A 19,873-nucleotide genomic window follows, 5' to 3' on the forward strand; every position below is an offset into this window, starting at 1 on the left:
CTAAGAATTTAAATCTATTCTATGTTTCTGATTCCTTCACAGTGTATAAATTAGGCAAATGCCACAAGAACTAATCTCTTCATTAGATTTCTATTTCTATTTCTTTTATTGTTTGGCCTCAAGTGACATCAAATAAGTGGAATTTGTTGGTTTGTATAATCAGATCTCCAGAAGGGCAGGGGTAAGGACACTAAATACTGGAATACCATTAGAATTCTTACCCTAGTTTTGGCTTCTTTCTGCATGTTAGCTTCAATCTGTTTCATTCAACAGGAAGAAAAGTGGACTTAGAAGGAAAGTATGAGGCACAAGAGTCAAAATTGAATTATATAAAATATATTTATTTATAAAATGTAGACTTATTTAATTAGCTGGAAAATAATCATTTTGTTGTTTTGAAAATTGATTAAGTGTGCCTTTTAAAAAATTAAAATTCTAGAACTATCTATGGTTTCTGTATCAGGTATTGCGTACAGCTATTAAAGACCCTAATTGAATTACTTAAACGGGAAGTTCATTTCTCTATCCTGTAAAAGAAGTATATGGATGAAGGTATCCAAAAGCTGGTATAGCAGCCCCAAGGTTATCAAAGACCAAGGTTCCTTCTGTCTTTCTGCTCTGCCATCCTTTGATTGGCATCCATTCTCCTAGTCCAGAATCACAGCTGGAGCATCTTCCTTTTTAAATGTTAAGCATAACATTTTTTAACAAATGTTAAAATAAATTTAGTTTGAAATGCTAGTGGTAAATGAAAGTGAGGGGTAAGGGGTATGGTATGTATAATCTTTTTTTTCTCTATTATCACTTTATTTCTTTTTCTGTTGTCTTTTTATTTCTTTTTCTAAATCGATGCAAATGTTCTAAGAAATGATGAATATGCAACTATGTGATGATATTAAGAATTACTGATTGTATATGTAGAATGGAATGATATCTTAATGTTTTGTTAATTTGTTTAATTAATAAAAAAAAGTTAAAATTTAAAAAAAACTCCATTCCATTGATCACTGTTGATAATAAACCTCCAAACTCCTGTATCACAACACCCTGCTGAAACTGTTCTCACATCCTTGTCCTAAACCATTACAAGCCTTTACATTCTCCCACCCTGCTTTGTGGAGAATTAACTCCCCTTTACCAACTGGCCACCATTGGGAAGAATCTTCTAAGTCCCAATAAAATTCATGTCTAACTCAAAAAAAAAAAAAGAGAGACTTCCTGGAAGTCTCACACAGCACTTCAGCTACACCTAGTTACCAGGGAAACAGGGAAGTACATTTTTATTCCGGCCAGGAGTATACCTAGCTAGAAATAAGGATTCGGTTTCAAAGTAGGAAAAGATACTGGTTATGGGGCTGGCACCTAGCCTACAGCAGACTCTGCTATAGCTGCCCACGGATGTGTGGGGTGGGAGGAAGCGCACAAAAGAAGGGTGGAGGGGATACAGAAGAACAAGGAGGGAAAATATAGAAAGCTGTATCAGCCCAATAGAAGTCAGGAAGAGGGGTGGGTGGGAAGAGAAGCAAAGAAAAAATGTTATATATAGGGTGCACGGGGAGTTTAGTGGTAGAATGCTCGCCTTACATGTGGGGATCTGGATTTGATTCCTGGACCATGAACCACCACTGCCACCCCAAAGTTATATATAAAGAATAAGACTAGTATGGTAGAAATAAGTCTAAATAATTGGTATTTATGACAAATGTGAATGGATTACAGATTAGATGGGGGGAAATCCAACCATGTGCTGCTTATAGGAGACACACCTAAATAACAGTATGCAGAAAAATGAAAAGCAAAGAGGTAAAAAATGATATGCCAACCTACCCCCCCCAAAAAAGATTAAAACAATATTAATTTGAAGAAAATAGAAATTAAGATAAAAAGTATTAATACAGATAAATATATCATAAACGAAAAATATTCAAGGAAATAAAACCATTTTGAACTAGTACCCAACAGTAGCCATGATTATATATGAATTCCATAAAGCAAAAAAGAATTTTGAAGTAAATTAAAAAGCTGGCAAGTCCACAATCATAGTGGGAAATTTTTTACCCAGGTGTACTAAAAACTGATAGATCAAGCAGGCAAGAATATTAGTAAGAACACAGAAGCTTTGAAAACCAAATTTAAACTTTGTCTCACAGATCAAAAGACCTGTGCCCAGGAAATAGAAATATACATTCCTTTCAAGTTTATATGGACCATTTACAAGAATTGACCACGTAATCACAAAGCAGTCTCAGCCATTTTGAAAGAATAACACATCTCCATCTTCAGTGAAGGTAAAATAAAGACCAACATTGAAAAGGTTTTAAAATGCTCTTGGGAACTTTGAAAATGCTGTAGTCTTAGGTTGAAGAGGAAATCACAAAATATTTGGAACTGCACAACAAAGAATTTATCAGTGCTGTGTGATCTTCCTCGTGATGTATTTGCTATGCCTTTGTTTAAAAAAAAGGGAGACTGAATGAAAGTAAATGAATTAAGATCAACTCAAGAAGCTAGAAAAGGAACCCCAAAGAAAACCTAAACAAAAAAGAAAATAATTTTTAAATATCAAAAATTTGAAATAATAAAAAGATCAAAAAGTTAATCAAATAGACAAACCTAATAAACCTGACCAAGAAAAAAGAAACAATATTATTAATGAAAACAGGGATATAACTTCAGATATTATGGAGAATTAAAACACATCAGACTATAATGAACAACCATATGCCAAAGAAGTGGAAAATTTAGACAAATAGTTTTCCAGAAACATAATCATCAAATTAACTCAAGAAGAATTAGAAAACTTGAATAAATCAATAACTTTAAAGACTTGGATCACTAACCAGAAATCTGCGCTTCCCAAACTTGAGCAAAGTATATCAGGGTTTACAGGCAAGTTTTATAAAATCTTCAAGGAGCTTGTAAATCCCTGTCATTTACAATAATCTCTGCTAATTATCCCTGCCATCTCATTTGGAAGATGAGAAAAAGCCATTACCGAACTTCCTTTATGAGATTAATATTTAATACAAGTTCAATACAAGAATGGTAAATTAGAGATTGATTTTACTTAAGAACACAGATGTAAAGACCTTAAAAATACACGAGTAATGCATTTTCTGACAACATTGTGACTAGATGTCCACTAAAGCCAACTGAAAACAACCAAACCATTAGGTAGAATATATAAATCAATTTCTTGACTGTAGCCACAAACTAACAAGGAACTAAGAAACATGCAGGCCAGAGATTGAGTGAAGGTAAAAGTTAAATGAATGAAGGGAGAAATAAACAGAGAGCTAAAGCTGTTTTTAGCTTCAGCAATGGAAATATGTTGAAACAGATTATTTAGAATAGTTTTTCAAGGCTGGGCTCTTGACTAAAGGCCAGAGCCAGCCCAAAATAAGGTATCTAATAGGAGATTCCATACCCGCACACTCCCACAACAGCCAGGTTCCAAAGGGCTGCATTCTTAACATAAGGCTGACTTAGAAGTAATACCCTATTATCTGTAAGAAAAGCTGTCTATTTTAGATCTTGACACTAAACCAAAGGTGGGGATTGGGATTATCCCTTGAGAATTTGTAATCGTAAACCAGCCCAACTTCACACTACTTGGGTGGCCTGAAAAGCCAACAGTTCAGTTTAAAGTAGTTTGGCATTGGTATTCCCCCCCCAGACATCTGGTAGAAGCAAGCACAAATTATTTCCTGAGGGAACCACCTTCAGACCAGATATTAAAGAATTTCCACAAAGTTCTAGGAAAAATGAGTTCACATTAAATGATCACTAAACACATAAAGAAGCAAGGTACTATATGAAAGAATCAAACTAAACAACAAATAGAGGATTCAGACTCATGAGAATTTCTAACATTGAAATTACCAAAAACAGTTTATAAAATAAGAATTATTCAAGAAATGAAGGGCCCGAAAATTGACAAAGAGCAAGGAACCATACATTTAATAGAAATAAAAACTAGAGGATCCATATTTCACACCTTATATAAAAATTAACTCAAAATGGATCAAAGACCTAAACATTAGAGCTAAGACCATAAAACCTTTAGAAGAAAATGTAGGGAAATATCTTATAAAACTTGTAATAGGAGGCAGTTTCCTAGATCTTACACCCAATGCGCAAGCATTGGAAAAAGAAATAGATAAATGGGAACTCCTCAAAATTAAACACTTTTGTGCATCAAACAACTTTGTCAAGAAAGTAAAAAGGCAGCCAACACAATGGGAGACAATATGTGGAAATGACATATCAGATAAGGGTCTAGTATCCAGAATATATAAAAAGATTGTTCAACTCAACAACAAAATGACAACACAATTAAAAAATGGACAAAAGACATGAATAGACACTTCTCAGAAGAGGGAATGCAAATGTCTAAAAGGCACATGAAAAGATGCTGAACTTCCCTGGCTATTAGGGAAATGCAAATCAAAACCACAATGATTTTTTTGTTTTTTCTGTTTTCGTTTTATTTTTCTGTTGTCTTTTTATTTCTTTTTCTGAATTGATGCAAATGTTCTGGGAAATGATTATGATGATGAATATGCAACTATTGATGATATTGTGAATTGCTGAGTGTATGTGTAGAGCAGAATGAGCATGTGTGGGGAATGTTTGTGTTTCTTTCATGTATTTTTTTTAATTAATAAAAAATTTAAAAAATAAAAAAATTTTTTAAAAACTAGGAAGAAAAAAAAAAGCACAATGAGATATCATCTCACACCCACCAGAATGGCCATTATCAATAAAAACAGAAAACAACAAGTGCTGGACAGGATGTGGAGAAAGACTACGCTTATCCACTGTTGGTGGAAATATCAAATGGTACAACCACTGTGGAAGGCAGTTTGGCAGTTCCTCAGGAAGTTATGTATAGAATTGCATTATGATCCAGCAATACCATTGCTAGTTATCTACTCAGAGGACACGAGGGCAAGGACACAAATGAACCAAAGTTTATAGCAGCATTATTTACAGTTGCCACGAGATGGAAACAGCCGAAATGTCCATCAACAGATGAGTGGCTGAACAAGCTGTGGTTTGTACATACAATGGAATATTGAACAAGCTGTGGTTTATACATACAATGGAATATTACTCAGCTGTAAGACAGAAGAAAGTCATGAAGCATGTAACAGTGTGATGGACCTTGAGGACATTATGCTGAGTGAGATTAGCCAGAAACAAAAGGACATATACTGTATGGTTTAACATTAATGAGTGAACTTAGAGAATTTCATTTAAGAACAGAGGCTATCAGGAGATAGAAAGAGGGTAGTGACTGGGTAACTGGAGCTGAAGGGATACAGATTGTGCAACAGGACTGATTGTGAAAATTCAGAAGTGGATAGCACAATACTACCAATTGTAGCACAATGATGTAAGTACACTGAATGAGGTTGAATGTGAGAATGATAGAGAGAGGAGGGCTGGGGGCACATATGAAACCAGAAGGAAAGATAGATGTTAAAGAGTGAGATGGTATAATCTAGGAATGCCTGAAGTATACAGTGATAGTAGCTAAATGTAGAAATTTAAAGAAGTTTTTGCAAGAGGAGGATCAAAGGAATGTCAGTATTGCGGGGTATTGAAAATCTATGGTCATTCATATTTTAAAACTTCAACATCTATGTGAGACTAAAGCAAGAAATGTTTATTTGGTATGAAATTTATATTTTGACTAGTGTATTTCCTAATTTAACTTATATGGACAGATTAATTGAACATCATGAGTACATGGAGCCTTGAACAGGGCATGAGATTTTGTTGGTTTGTCAAGGTTAATGTGATGCCCTGATGAATCCCAGAGTGATTTGAACAACAAATAAAGAGTGAATCAAACAGTGATTTGAACAGTATTTGCAAAGTCCCCTTGGGGAAATGGGGAGAAAGGGGGAAAATTCAACTTCCCCATTTGGAGAATTGCTGATATTCTCACAAGAAGTGGGGACAATCAAATCAATAGGCCGAGCCTTCAATCTTGGGGTTTGTTCCTATGAAAGTTATTCCCACAAAGGACAGGCTAAACCTACTTAAAATTAGGCCTAAGAGTCACCCCCAGAGAACCTCTTTTGTTGATCAGTGTGGCCTATCTCTCAGCCAACATGGCAGGTGAACTCACTGCCCTCCTCCTCTCTACGTGGGACATGACTCCCAAGGGTGTAAACCTCCCTGGCAACTAGAATCCTAGAAATCCTAGAAATGAGCTTGGACTCAGCATCAAGGGATTGAGAAAACCTTCTCGACCTGAAGGGGGAGGAGAGAAATTGGACAAAATAAAGTGTCAGTGGCTGAGAGATTTCAAACAGAATGAAGAGGTTATCCTGGAGATATACCCTTTTAAGTATATGATGTATTTGAGTGGCTAAAGGGAAATGCCTGAAATTGTAGAGCTGTGTTCCAGTAGCCATGTTTCTTGAAGATGATTGTATAACAATATAACTTTTGCAACGTGACTGTGTGATTGTGAAAACCTTGTGTTTGATGCTCCTTTTATCTACAGTATGGACAAATGAGTCAAAAGTATGGATAAAAAAATAAATAATAGAGGGAACAAAGGTTAAAATAAATTGAGTAGATCAAAATACTAGTGGTCAATAAAAGGGAATGGTAAGGGGTATGGCATGTATGAGTTTTTTCTTTTTTCTTTCTGTTGCTGGAGAGATGCAAATATTAAAAAAAAAAATGATCATGGGGATGAATACACAACTATGTGATGATATTGTAAGCCACTGATTATAACCATGTCAAGAATGTTTGTACGTCTGCTCATTGTTTATATATAAAAAGATAAAGACCAACCCCCCTTGGTCTCTGTTGGCCCCCATCCCAATAACAGGTATCAGAGTGACAAATGTGAGAAGACACCAGGCAGGAATTATAAATGAGTGAAGCAGGACAGGTGTAGGACAACAGGGATGAGCAGGAACTGTGGCAAATCCAAAAATAGATTTATAAACATCATGTTTCAAACCAAAATCTTGTACATTTACAGATTGCATCTGGTCCCTCAATCAGTTTGGAGCCTCAGCCCCGACTCGCCCCTCCAGATTCTACACTTTTGTTACCCCACATGCGCACACACTCTATCCTGAACTGTTCACAGTTCAGCAAACTCCTCCAAAACTTTGCACTCTATTCCTTCTACCAGGAATGCTGATCTTTTGTAGATTCTTTGGTTCCTGGTCAGTCACCACTTTCCATCAGGAAGCCCCCTCTGAATCCTCAAACTGACTAAAGGGCCCTTCTTTTACAGTCTCAAGGCACCCTGCTCTATCACCCTCAAAGCACCTGGAACCTAACCCAAACACAGAGTCCAGTACAAAACAGGGTACTCATAGAAGGTGCTCAACAAATACTTAGTGAATTAAGTCATATCACTTCTCTAGCTGTACTGGAATTGCAGTTACCTTTCTGTCTCTACTATAAATAACAAAAAGGATGCTGTCACTTTCCTGCTTAGAACCTGCTCCATTCTCCATAACAGTTTCTGCAATAAATCAAAACCTCAAGAGCTCACAGGGGTCATGGGAGTAAGAAATGAATGAGGCAAGCTGAGGACCAAGGAGAGTGGTGGGGATTGCAGTGAATTGGGGTGTGTCTGGGGGATTCTCGGTAGGAAAAAGGGGTCTTAGCCTAGTCACCTCTCTGCCTCCGTAGCCTGTCACAGTACCTCGAACATCATCAACCCTCATTACTTTTTTTTTCTGCAGCGAACAAGGTCTTGCTCAGGCTTTTCAATGATGGGTGTAAAAATGGGAGTGGGGGCCCACCGTATGTTCCTTATCCCCACTGTAGCATGGGAATAAAAAAGAAATAAAAACTAAATAATTAAAATTAAAAACTCAATGGACAAGAAGCTAAGACTACCCATAGTGAGACTTAAGAGTTGCTTCCAGGTAGCCTCTTTGTTGCTCAGATGTGGACTTTCTCTCTCTAAGCCCAACTCTACGAGAAAAAGTCATTGCTCTACCCACTACATTGTACAAGCCATTCAGGAGTGAAAACTCTCCCTGACAATGTGGGGTGTAGCTTCCAGAGATGAGTCTGTCTCTGGCACCATGGGATCAACAAAGCCTTCCTCACCAAAGGGAGGAAAGAAGTGTAATAAAATAAGGCATCAGTGTCAAAGAGAGATCAAATAAAGTCAACAGGCTATTATGGAAGCTACTCTTATGCAAGTTTCAGTTAGATAATACTAATTGCCATGGTTTGCTAAACCCCAATTAAAATCACTCCTGTTGACTCTTAAGAACACCTAGGACTCGAACTGAGACTCAGTAAAGGTTTCATGTACTAGTCTGCCTTTCTGGAACATATACTGCCCAGAGGATTCCTCAGTCAGATAAATCCTGAAACTCAGATGGACCAGCCTCTCCAAGCTTATCAACTAATTTCATCCCCCATCCTTTAGTGTGGACATGTCTTCTCAACATGAAAAAGGATTCAAGGAGAAGGAGGAGGTATAACAGAGGAAATGGGATTTAACAAACGATTATGGTTGCTGAATCACTATATTAATACTCTTTCTAACCTCCAGTGTTTTGGAGTAGCTAGAAGAAAAAATCTGAAAATGTGGAATGGTAACCCGTGACAAACTCTGGGATCTGTTCTGTAACTACTTGTTGAAGTGTGCTTTGAAAAGAGTTCCTTTTTTCTTTCTTTGCTTTATATCTATATTATATTTTACAATTAAAAAAAGTTTTGAAAAAATTCAGTGGACAACTTTAGTGTCAATTTAGACAAAGCTGAAGAGGAAATTAGTGAAATGAAAGAAAGGACTATGAAAATTATCCAGAATTCCACCCAAAAAGACCAAAAAATGAAAAATATGAAACATTAAGAGACATCAAAGATAAAATAAAAGGTCTAACGTGTATCTATCACAGTTATAGAAATAAAGGAATGAATGAAGCAGAAGCAATCTTTTAAGAAATATTGCTGAGAATTTCAAAAACTATAAAAGAGACCAATGCACAGAGTCAGAAAGCCTAGTTTATGCAAAATTTAAAAATTAGAAGAACTCTACATCTGGAACCTAGCAAAACTCCAGAATTTCAAAGACAAAGAAGATACCTTAAAAGCAGCCAGAGGAAAAACAGATTACCTTCAAAAGAATAACAACTAAGTGGAGAGACTATAACTATAAACCCAAATTCCATGCACTAAGAATATAGTTTTCAAGAATAAGGACACAGTAAAGAATCTTTTCAAAAAACATAAACTGAGATTTTAACAACATAAGAGCCTCACTATAGGGAATGCTAAAGGATGTATATCAGGCAGGAGGAAGGGAAGACCAAATTAAATTCTGAGAAGCAAAAAGGAAAGAAAAGCACACACAAAAAAAATTAGTAAATATGTAGACTGAGTATAAATAAATAATAGTTTGTGGAACTAAAATAGAATTAAAAAGGATCACAACAACAGCATATAAATCAGAAGGATTGGTGATTGTAATTCAAGTGTTCAAAGTTCTTATTTGCTCTAGAAGAAGATAAAATATTGCTTAACTTTCGAATCTGATGAGTACATATACATGTAAAATTACTGGGGTAACCACTAAAAGAATAGAATAGAATCTATAATTTCCAAGCTAGTAGGGGTGGGGAGACTGAGAAAAACAATCTTAAAAACTTAGGAAAGAAGGGACAAAAAAACTTAGAAAGGTTGGAATAAACAGAAAACACAAAATAAGATAGTAACAATAAATCCAAATATATTAGTAATTTCATTGAATGTAGATAGATAAAAATTGTCAAACCAGATTAAAGAAAAAGAATCCAGATATATACTGTTATAAGCAACAACTGAATACAAGGAAATAGAAATGTTGCAAGTAAAAGTTTAAGAATATACATCAGACACATTATCACATTCTAGGATCACCTTAATTCCAATTCAAGACCTATAGTGACTCAGGGATAGGCTGCTGTTCCTGCAAGTCTGAGTTGTTTTCCACTCACCTTTAACATCACGTTTACCTCTTCAGAATTCCAGATCAAAGTATAGTCTTCATCTAAGTTGGGCCCAGAATTTTGACTTTTATCCCCCTAATACCATATGGCTGTCAGAAGCTATGCTCAGCCTCATGACTGCCTCTTTCAGATCGAAAGAAGACTCTAAGACACTGTTATTTCTTCACTGTTTTGTTAGCTCTTTGAGGCATTTAAGATTTTTCCCCCATATTTTGCCTAGCACTTTTTTTTTTTTTTTGGTAACTTCGACAAAAAGGTTGATATTAATTACGTAGTCCTCCATTACCAGACTCTTTGAGAATCCATGTAATGTTTTAAGTGTATGTCTTGTATCCCCACCTAGTTTAAGAATGTGTTCTATTAGTTTTATATATCTCTTGGTACCTATTAAAGTACTCTAAATAAATGGTTGATAAATTATTAAATGAAATTGAATTTGACCCTATTTTCAGTTCAATTGATAGATTTATATCTAAATAAATCTTCTAACTAATACATGCACACAAAGGATGTTTTTCACATAAAATACAGGGAGAAGCAGGTTTAAAAGTATAAGAGAATAAGATCACTATTAACTTTTTGAGTTAACCTTTATAAGACACTTAGAATTTGTCAAACTTAGATTTCTTGGACTGAGTCAGTCTGGATATTTATAAATGAGAGAGGAGGCGGCATTTATAAATTGAGCCAAAATGCTGATTAAATATAGAGAAAGTATTTCTACTAGATTCCTTATTTGAAGAATTTTGTATTACTAAACAGGATGAAAAGGCTTCCCCTGCCCCTTAGTTGATCATTAATATCTAATCCTGTGTTCTCACATCCTGTGTATAATCAGTCAATACTGGTAAAATTCCATTCAAGTGGTTTCTGTTTAATAAAATTACGTGTACTGTTTAAATAATGCCACACACTGAGTGCATTGATAGCATGAGTTTATGAATTATCAAGTTCAAAATATTTTCTAATTCCCATTGTACTTTTCTCTTTTGACCCATTTAGAAGTATAGCTCATAATTTCCAAACACATAGAGATTTTTAATAATTTTTTTACCTTGATTTCTATTTAATCTCATATTCTCATACCCTAAAATTTGTCGAATTTCATTATGCGTATGTTTTGTTTCTACATAAAAATAATTAGCATTCAGTGTTCTATACAAGTTCATTAAGTCAAGTTTGCTAATCCTATTGTTGTTCAACTTTTCTTTATCCTTACTGAATTTTAGTAAGGTTTGCATGGTACATTTTTCCAGCCTTTTACTTGCAATCTGTCTGTATCATTCTGTCTCTTTTAAATAGCCTATAGTTAGTTTTGTTTTTATCCATTCTGACCGTCTTTGTCTTTTGAATAAATCATTTAGTTTGTTTACTTTTTTTTCTTAAGCTTTCCATTTTGAAATACTTCAAAAGTTACAGGGCAGTTGCAAAAATAATACAAAATTCATGCCTAGAACTCCAATATACCTCCTCCCATCTCCACAGATACCCAGAACCACTGATTCTATCATTTTGCCACATTTGCCTTACCATTCTAACCTATCTTTCCATCAGTCTGTTAATTTATCTATTTATCTAAAGTTCATTTACTTTTAATATAATTATGGTATGTTGCTTTTTAAACCAGCCATCTCATTTATGCTTTCTATTTGATTTGCTTCTTCCACATTTCTTTTTCTTTCCTTGCTATCTTCTTTTAGATTGATTAATGTGGGTAAAAGATTAACAATACTCTTTTTCTTCTACATGAGAATTTAACCTGAGTTAACTTCTAGATATCAAGTATATTACTAGACAGCATTACTTACCATTACCCTAAGTGGTTAAATTGCATCTATACTGGAAGAACATGTCGGGTAGGGATGCCATACTATAGGCCTTCCTGAGTGCAGCAACTTTCATGTTAGACATTTCCCTTGTGGAACTCTGGAAGGTATGCCTATAGAGTTGTTATGAGACGTTGGCTCCTAGGGGGCATGAGGCTTAAGCCAAGGCTACCTCCTGTACTCTCCTTATAGGAATCTCATCGCCTTACCCTGAACTGGACTGCTGAAGGATCCCTGAAACTGCCTACCAGCAAGCTGTGTTCTTTTCATCCTGAGTAGACTGGATGCCAAGTGTGGCCTATGAGTCTTTTGAGTCAGAATGTTTAGTTGAACCTAAGAAGGTACCCCCTTAACCCCTGATGTGGCAGTTAATTTCTATTCCATTTCTCCCCTTATTATTTTGGAAACTTTATACTCACTATTCTTTTGGTGGGTACTTGGGTTATTACAAGTAATTCCCAATTATCAAAATCTAATATTATTTGGTGCTTCTACCCTTTTCCTTGGCAATGTAAGATCCATAAAACATTTTATTTATTTTACCTCTCCCCCAAATACGTATTTTTAAACCAGTAAGATGTTATCATTATTAATATTATTTTATATAGCCGCTACTCATTTGGATTCATTTATTCAAATTTTTTTTTCCCTGCATCACTGACTTTCCATCTGGGACTGCTTTCTTCTGCCCAAAGTTCACCCTTTTTTTTGGAGATCTAATGCTGAAAAATTCTCTCAGGTTTTGTTTATCTGAAAATATTTTTATTCTGTTTTCATTCTTAAAGAATATTTTTTGCTGAGTGTAAATTCTACATTGGCAGTTTCTTTTACACTTCAAAGACATCATTCTTGGTGGCTCAGCAGCTGCCATGTTCGAGACTCTTACCCTGAACTGGACTGCTGAAGGATCCCTGAAATTGCCTACTGGCAAGCTGTATTCTTTTCCTCCTGAGTAGACTGGGTGCCAAGTGTGGCCTGAGAGTCCTTTGAGTCAGAATGTTTGAGTAAGAAGTTACCCCCTTAACCCCTGATGTGGCTCCTGGTGCCTGCCCATGTGAAAAAAAAAGATACCATTCTTTTGTCTTCTGGATTCTAGTGTTTATTTTGATAAATTGGCCGTCAGTCTATTTGTTGCTCCTTAAGGTATTCTGTCTTCTTTTCTTCTGGCTGTTTTCTTAAGTTTTACTATAATGTACCTAGAAGTGGATATTCTTTTCAGATTCTCCTTGGAGTTTGTAGGACTTCCTCAATTGTAGCTTGATTTATTTAATCAGTTTTGGAAAGTTTGGGTTATTATCCCTTCAAATGTAACTTCTACCTTGTTCTCTCGCCTCTCCTTCTGGAATTCAGTCACTTAGAGCATTTCACTATATCTTCTGTGCCTCTTAAGATCTCTTCATTTTCCTTTTTTTGCTCTATACTTATCTACTTTCTGGTTCACTCTTTTTCTTCGTCTATTTCTAATCTTCTCTTCTACTGATCCACAAGTATTGTTATTGTATTTTTCAGTCCTCGGTTTTTCAATTTGGTTTGATTCTTTTTATAGTTTCATGTTCTGTGAAAAATTCTCAATATTGTTTTTTGTCATCTTAAACATGGTAAGCAACTCTGTCTGATAACTGTAACCTGGTAATCTATTTCTTTTATATGTTGTTTTGCTGTTCCTCTTTCATATTATCTTGGCTCCTTATATATCTGGTTAATTTTTATTCTGTCCCAGACATTATATTAGCAGTTATTGGAGGCTAAAGGTGAGATCAACTTTATTCAGGGCAGATTTACATTTGCTTTTTTCAAGCATCAAGGAGCACTAGCATTCCAAGTCAGCTATTCCACTTTCAAGAACTTTGGTGGTTCAAAACTGAACTGTGGTCACTGGGAAGGTCTGGCTACTTCAGATTCACCCTTATTCCTAATGTACAGCCTCTTAGGGTCCCAACCCAAAGTTGGAGAGGTTCAGCTAAGATCCTCACCCTTTGCAGATCTTAGTCTCTTATCTCTGTCCTACTGGCCCCATGAGGCTGTCAGAACCACTACTCGGATCCCATCTGCCCCCTTGGGAATTGGCATACTCCCCCAGGAAAAAGGTAGTCCCAATCTAGCCCCACCTCCAGGCCTTCTTTCCTCTCTTGGATTCTGTCCCAGTAATTCTTCACTGCCTTGTTCATTCACCAATATCTTTAAGAAAATGCTTTGTATATTTTGTCTACCTATTCTAGTCGTTCCCAGCATGAGAATGTGGCTCAAACTGTCTAGTCTAGTGGAAGCCCTAATATCTTCATTTCATAAATTAGGTACCTAGGGCCAGAGAGGCCTTATCATAGCACATTAAGAGTAGACAACTATGACTCAAATATCCTGATTCTGTGTAATACATATTCTATTATACCAGTTCCAAAGCATGCAGCTAGATCTTGTACCATTTTGGCATTTACTGTGTTCAGTGCCACTCTTAGTTTCTCACCTTGGAGTGAAAATCCTACATGCCAGGAAACTCACAGGAAATCCTCAAGTAAATAGTACCACTCGCCACCACTGCTTGCCTAAATGCTTCAGGTTGTTGTTTTAAATTTACTATGAACCCCTTTTATAAAGTAAGCTGCAAGCACTCATATAAATGCTCCATTTGAAGACCATTATAGATTGAGTGACCACTTGATCACCCATCACTTTTTTTCTCAAGTGGACTTCTACTTGTGCTTTGTAATAATATTGATCTTTTGCTTAAATATGCCAAGATTTAACATCAAAGCCAAATGTTGGTGTTCTGGAACAGAGAAGTATCAGTTATCTTTTAATACATAAGAGATCACTCTAAAATGTCATGCTTAAAACAACATCAATTTATTATTTTTAATAATTCTAAGGACTGACGGGTAAGTTCTTCCAGTCTCACCTGGTTACCAAGGCAGTGCAGTCAGCCGGGGCTGGGTGGTTGGCTTAGTTTGCCAGGGCTCCTATAACAAAGCACCACGAACTAGTTGGCTTAAAAAACAGGAATTTATTATCTCACAGTTTGAAAGCCCAGAGTCACATTGTTGGCAGGATTATGCTGTCTCCGAAGTCTGTAGTGTTCTGGTGGTGGCTTGCGAGCAGTTCATAAATCGGCCTCTGCCTCTGTCACATGGCCATCTGTCTCCTTCCGTGTCCTACTGTCTCCCACTCCTCTGCTCTAAGAACTCCAGTCATATTGGATTAAGGGCCACCCAGATGCATTTTTGTCTCATGTTAATATTAATTTGAAGTCACCAGAAGCTGGAAAAGGGGAGATTGTTCCCTAGAGCTTCCAGAAAAGAATAGCTCTCCTGACATACTGAATTTAGCCCAATGAGACCCATTTCAGACTCCTGATCACCAGAGCTGTAAGATAATAAACTTGTGTTATTTTAAGCCACCAGATTTGTGGTAATCTGTTATAGCAATAGTAGGTAATCTGTGCTGTGCAGCAATATAGAGTTTAGAAAGACATCCATATTACTTTTCATCTTGTAGGACAGCATGATAAATGTACTCTAGGAGTTTCCTGTTTAGATTTTGAAAATTATTTCATTCAAAAGGAAAGTAAATTCATATTCTTCAAATCCCTTCTACATCTTAAACTATTTACTACCCTTTTCTACCTCTAGACCTCAGTGGAGCTCAAAGCTGCCTAATTTAACTACGGAAGATATTCTGTTAATTAAAAGATATCTTCATGTCCAATTGGTAATAGATTCAGAGAAGAGAAAACTCTTTACACAGATGTGTAGAATAGATTTCACTTCATTGATTCATTAAGAGATAATTTATTAATTATTGTCCATGTGCCAGGATCTAAGCCAAGCATGGTTTTATATTTAGAAGGAGTTATGATCTGATGCATGGTACAAAACTTAATTGACACAGAGGGAAGTAGTTCTAGCTCAACTCTTTTGTAGAGTCACTAATGCCTCCAGGTGGTTTTGCAGCTTCGTTACTAAGCCATATAAACTTTAATCTCTTTTTCAAGAATACAAATTTAAACAATAACAACAATAAAATTAATATTGGCTGACACTTACTGAGCTCTTATTATGTACCAGTGATGTATTTAATATTTTACATTCTTCATCTTGTTTGTTCTTTACCACAGCAGCTGCCTCTTTCTATTAAATTACTCCTTCAGTTATTTTTAATTATTTCCATAAACACACAGAAAACAATATTTACACACATAAATTAATTTACTCCCTAGTTTTATCCACTTATTACCATTCTGAGTGAATCCTAAAATATAATTTATCAAAATTTTAGCTGAATGTATGAGAACTTCTAGCCTTGAATGAGGGAGAAAGGAAGAATGACTTCTTAATCCTCAAGTATGTGTTGAGAAATAAAAGGCACAGAACTTAATTTGGCACAATTAGCACCAATTATGTGTACATGTCTTGGGCTGAGTTTTTTTTCCCCAATGAAGCTTATTTGATGATTACTTCTTTAGGAACCGTATTATGTACGTTGCATTAAGCCCAATGAGAAGAAATCCCCACAGATATTTGATGATGAGCGTTGCCGGCATCAAGTGGAGTATCTTGGACTACTAGAAAATGTGAGGGTGCGTCGGGCCGGATTTGCCTACCGCCAGACATACGAGAAGTTTCTTCACAGGTGAGAACCTACTAAGCAGGGAAACTGGAAGTATGCTGAGGATTACATAGTCCTCCCTGTAAGCAACAATGCACCAGCACAGGTTATGAAATTTAAACTGTAAATATTTTTTGTTGAGTAAAAGTGTTGAGGACATTGACAATATGAAAGACTTTCCAAAGAACTAACAGATGGAAACCCTGAGTTCATGGTTTCTGAACCCATAACATATTGATGTTAATTATTTTGGGGGGAAATGTGTGTACCATATAGTAGAAGGAACATGGGTTTGAAGTGTCATCTAAGTTGGAATCTTGACTGTGCCACTCATTTGCTATGTGATTTTAGTCCAGAAATTTAACTTTTTTAACCCTTTGTCTGTAGCTGTAAAGTGAATATAATAATACCTACCTCATAGGGCTGTTATGAGGATTAAATGAACTTAAGTAAAAAGCCTAGGTGCCTGGCTCTTAATAGACATTTGTTTTATGCTGCTTATCATTATTGCTATTAGTAATTATAATAATAATAAAATATTACATAGTTGTGGTAGTTAGGTTCAGGTGTCAACTTGGCCATGAGGTGGTGCCTAATTCTGTTGCTGTGGATTTGGGTCATTAGCTTGTGAAACTCATCTATGGCTGATTACATCTGCAGTCTCTAAGAGGAATGCCTTCCTCGATGAGTGATATTTAATTTAATTCATGAGGAGCTTAAAGGAGAGAGCTCAACGCAGCACAGCCCAGGCAGCTCAGCATACCTCATCTCAGCACTCACAGCTCAGCCCAGACCTTGGAGATGCAGAAAGGAATCACCCCGGGGAAAGTTGTTGGAACCTAGAAGCCTGGAAAGAAGGCCAGCAGAGATCACCCTGTGCGTACCCATGTAAGAGAGAACCTCAGATGAAAGTTAGCTGCCTTTCCTCTGAAGAATTATATGTTTTTAACTAAATAAATCCCCTTTTATTAAAAGCCAATCCATCTCTGGTGTGTTGCATTCTGGCGCCTTTGGCATACTAGAACAGTAGTTAAGTATGGAGGCTCTGGAATTTGTCTACCTGGATTGAATCCTGGCTTTGCCATTTCTTAGCTACATGATCTTGGGCAAATCACATCATCTTTCCATGACTCAGTTTCTTCATGTTTAAAATGGGAATAATAATAGTAACTGCCTCATAGGGTTACTGGAGGATTAAGTGAAATGATATGTATAAAGCACTTGGAATAGCTGGCATATGGTAAGCACTCAATAAACAGTACACACATTGCTACTGTTAATTACTAGAAATGATAATAGTTAACAACTGGGAATTAGAATGTAATGTTTTAAATGCCATTTATTCACTTATTAAAAAGTATTTAGTGAAACTTTCCTATCTTCTAGATTCTGTAGAAGATAGGAAAATGAACAAATCCACAAAAAATGAACAAATACATAAAATATAAACCAGAAAAATACAGAAAGTTATAATGCGTTAGACTGGTTGATCAGAAAAGAGTCTCTGAGGAAATAGCAATGAAAGGAAAGAGCTAGCCATACAAAGACAAGGAAAAACAACACATGGGGCAGAGGAAACAGCTAAGGAAAAGATTCTGTTGCAGTAATATTTGTGACATTTTAGGTTCCAAAAATAGTGCAGTTTTGTTGGAGGATAGTGAGTGATGGGGAAGTGATATGAGATGACATCAGAGAGATGAACAGAAGCCAAATCATTTCAAATTTTGTAATCTAATTAGGTTAGTTTAGACTTTGGCTAAGTGGGATAAAAACCTATTGGAGGGTTTTTACATGGATGGACCTAGAGAATATTATGCTGAGTGAATCCAGCCAAAAACTAAAGGACAAATACTGTATGGTCCCACTGTTGTGAACGGACATTCGAGAATAAACTTGAAATATGTCATTGGTAACAGAGTTCAGCAGGAGTTAGAAACAGGGTAAGACAATGGGTAATTGAAGCTGAAGGGATACAGATTGTGCAACAGGACTAGATACAAAAACTCAAAAATGGACAGCACAATAATACCTAATTGTAAAGTAATCATGTTAAAATACTGAATGAAGCTGCATCTGAGCTATAGGGTTTTTTTTTTGTTTTTGTTTGCTTGTTGGTTTGTTTGTTGTTGTTGTTTTTTACTATTACTACTACTTTTATTTCTTTTCTTTATATTGACATTTTATATCTTTTTCTGTTGTGTTGCTAGTTCCTCTAAACTGATGCAAATGTACTAAGAAACAATGATCATGCATCTATGTGATGATGTTAAGAATTACTGAGTGCATATGTAGAATGGTATGATTTCTAAATGTTGTGTTAATTTCTTTTTTTTTCTTTCCGTTAATAAAAAAAAAAAAAAAAAAAAAAAAAACCTATTGGAGGGTTTTAATCAGGGAGTGATATGATCTTATGGATGTTTTAAAGAGAATACTGTGGCTGCTGTGTGGAGAGGAAGCAAGGAGATGTTTAGGTTGCTATCACGGGAGTCCAAGAGAGTTGGTTTGTGATATTGTCTTGAACAAGGAAATATATGACACATGTAAGAGTCCATATGTAGTGGACAGATTTGGGATGTTTTGGGGAAATAATTGACAAGACCTGTTTACAGATTGGATTTTAAGAAAGCTATTAGATATTTATATCTGGAGTTCTGAGACGAAAGGTTTAGATATTTTGGAGTCATTAATTTATAGATTATCTATAAAACCTTGGGCTGGATAGAGAAGAAGCAGCAGCTCAGGTAAACATTTAGATTTGTGGTCTGACATGAATGAATCAGCAAAGAAAAAAGAGAAGGAATATGGTGCACGGTGGTTCAGTGATAGAATGCTCACCTTCCATGCAGGAAACCTGGGTTCAATTCCTGGACCATGCCCTCATCCCACCCCCAAGTAGGAGAAGAAATAACCAATGAGATAGATGAAAACACAGAAGAGGGTTATGGCACAGAAGCCAAGAGAAGATGGCATTTCAGGAAGAAAAGTATGCTCATCACATCACATGTTGCTGTAAGATCAAGTAAGATAGAAGCAGAAGCTTAACCATTAGAAGCCTAACCATTGTCCTCTGCCAAAGGACAGAGGGTAGGGCAGAGCCTGATTGGAGCAGGATGGAAAAATGAAGTGAGGAGTTGGATACCTATAGGCAACTCAAGAACTAATGAGGGCTTCTCCAGCTGCTGGGCCACAAGCCATCCTGCCAGCTTGTGACCGTCAGAGAGAAAGATTCCATATCATTCTTTTGCCCAACATGTACTTTTTCTTTTTTTTTTGGCTTTTTTTGTTGGATAGAATAACATATATACAAAGCAATGAAATGAAAAAGTAAAGGTTTTCAAAGCACTCTTCAACAAGTAGTTACAGATCAGATCCCAGAGTTTGTCATGGAGTACCATATGATCCTCTCAGTTTTATTTTCCTTCTAGCTACTCTAGAATATAAGAGGCTAGA

General features: G+C 36.0%; 1 protein-coding gene across 3 annotated transcripts in view; it reads left to right on the forward strand.

Moving 5' to 3' along the window:
• MYO1D (myosin ID) overlaps nt 1–19,873 on the forward strand; it is a 389,795-nt gene that overhangs the window by 134,012 nt on the left and 235,910 nt on the right. For all 3 annotated transcript variants that reach the window (XM_077165206.1, XM_077165205.1, XM_077165207.1), the window contains exon 15: nt 16,281–16,447. In XM_077165206.1, coding sequence (XP_077021321.1) covers nt 16,281–16,447 — 167 coding nt within the window. The remainder of the gene's footprint in view (nt 1–16,280; nt 16,448–19,873) is intronic.

This window comes from Tamandua tetradactyla, chromosome 6 (genome assembly GCF_023851605.1).
Source record: "Tamandua tetradactyla isolate mTamTet1 chromosome 6, mTamTet1.pri, whole genome shotgun sequence".
NCBI classification, from domain to species: Eukaryota; Metazoa; Chordata; class Mammalia; order Pilosa; family Myrmecophagidae; genus Tamandua; species Tamandua tetradactyla.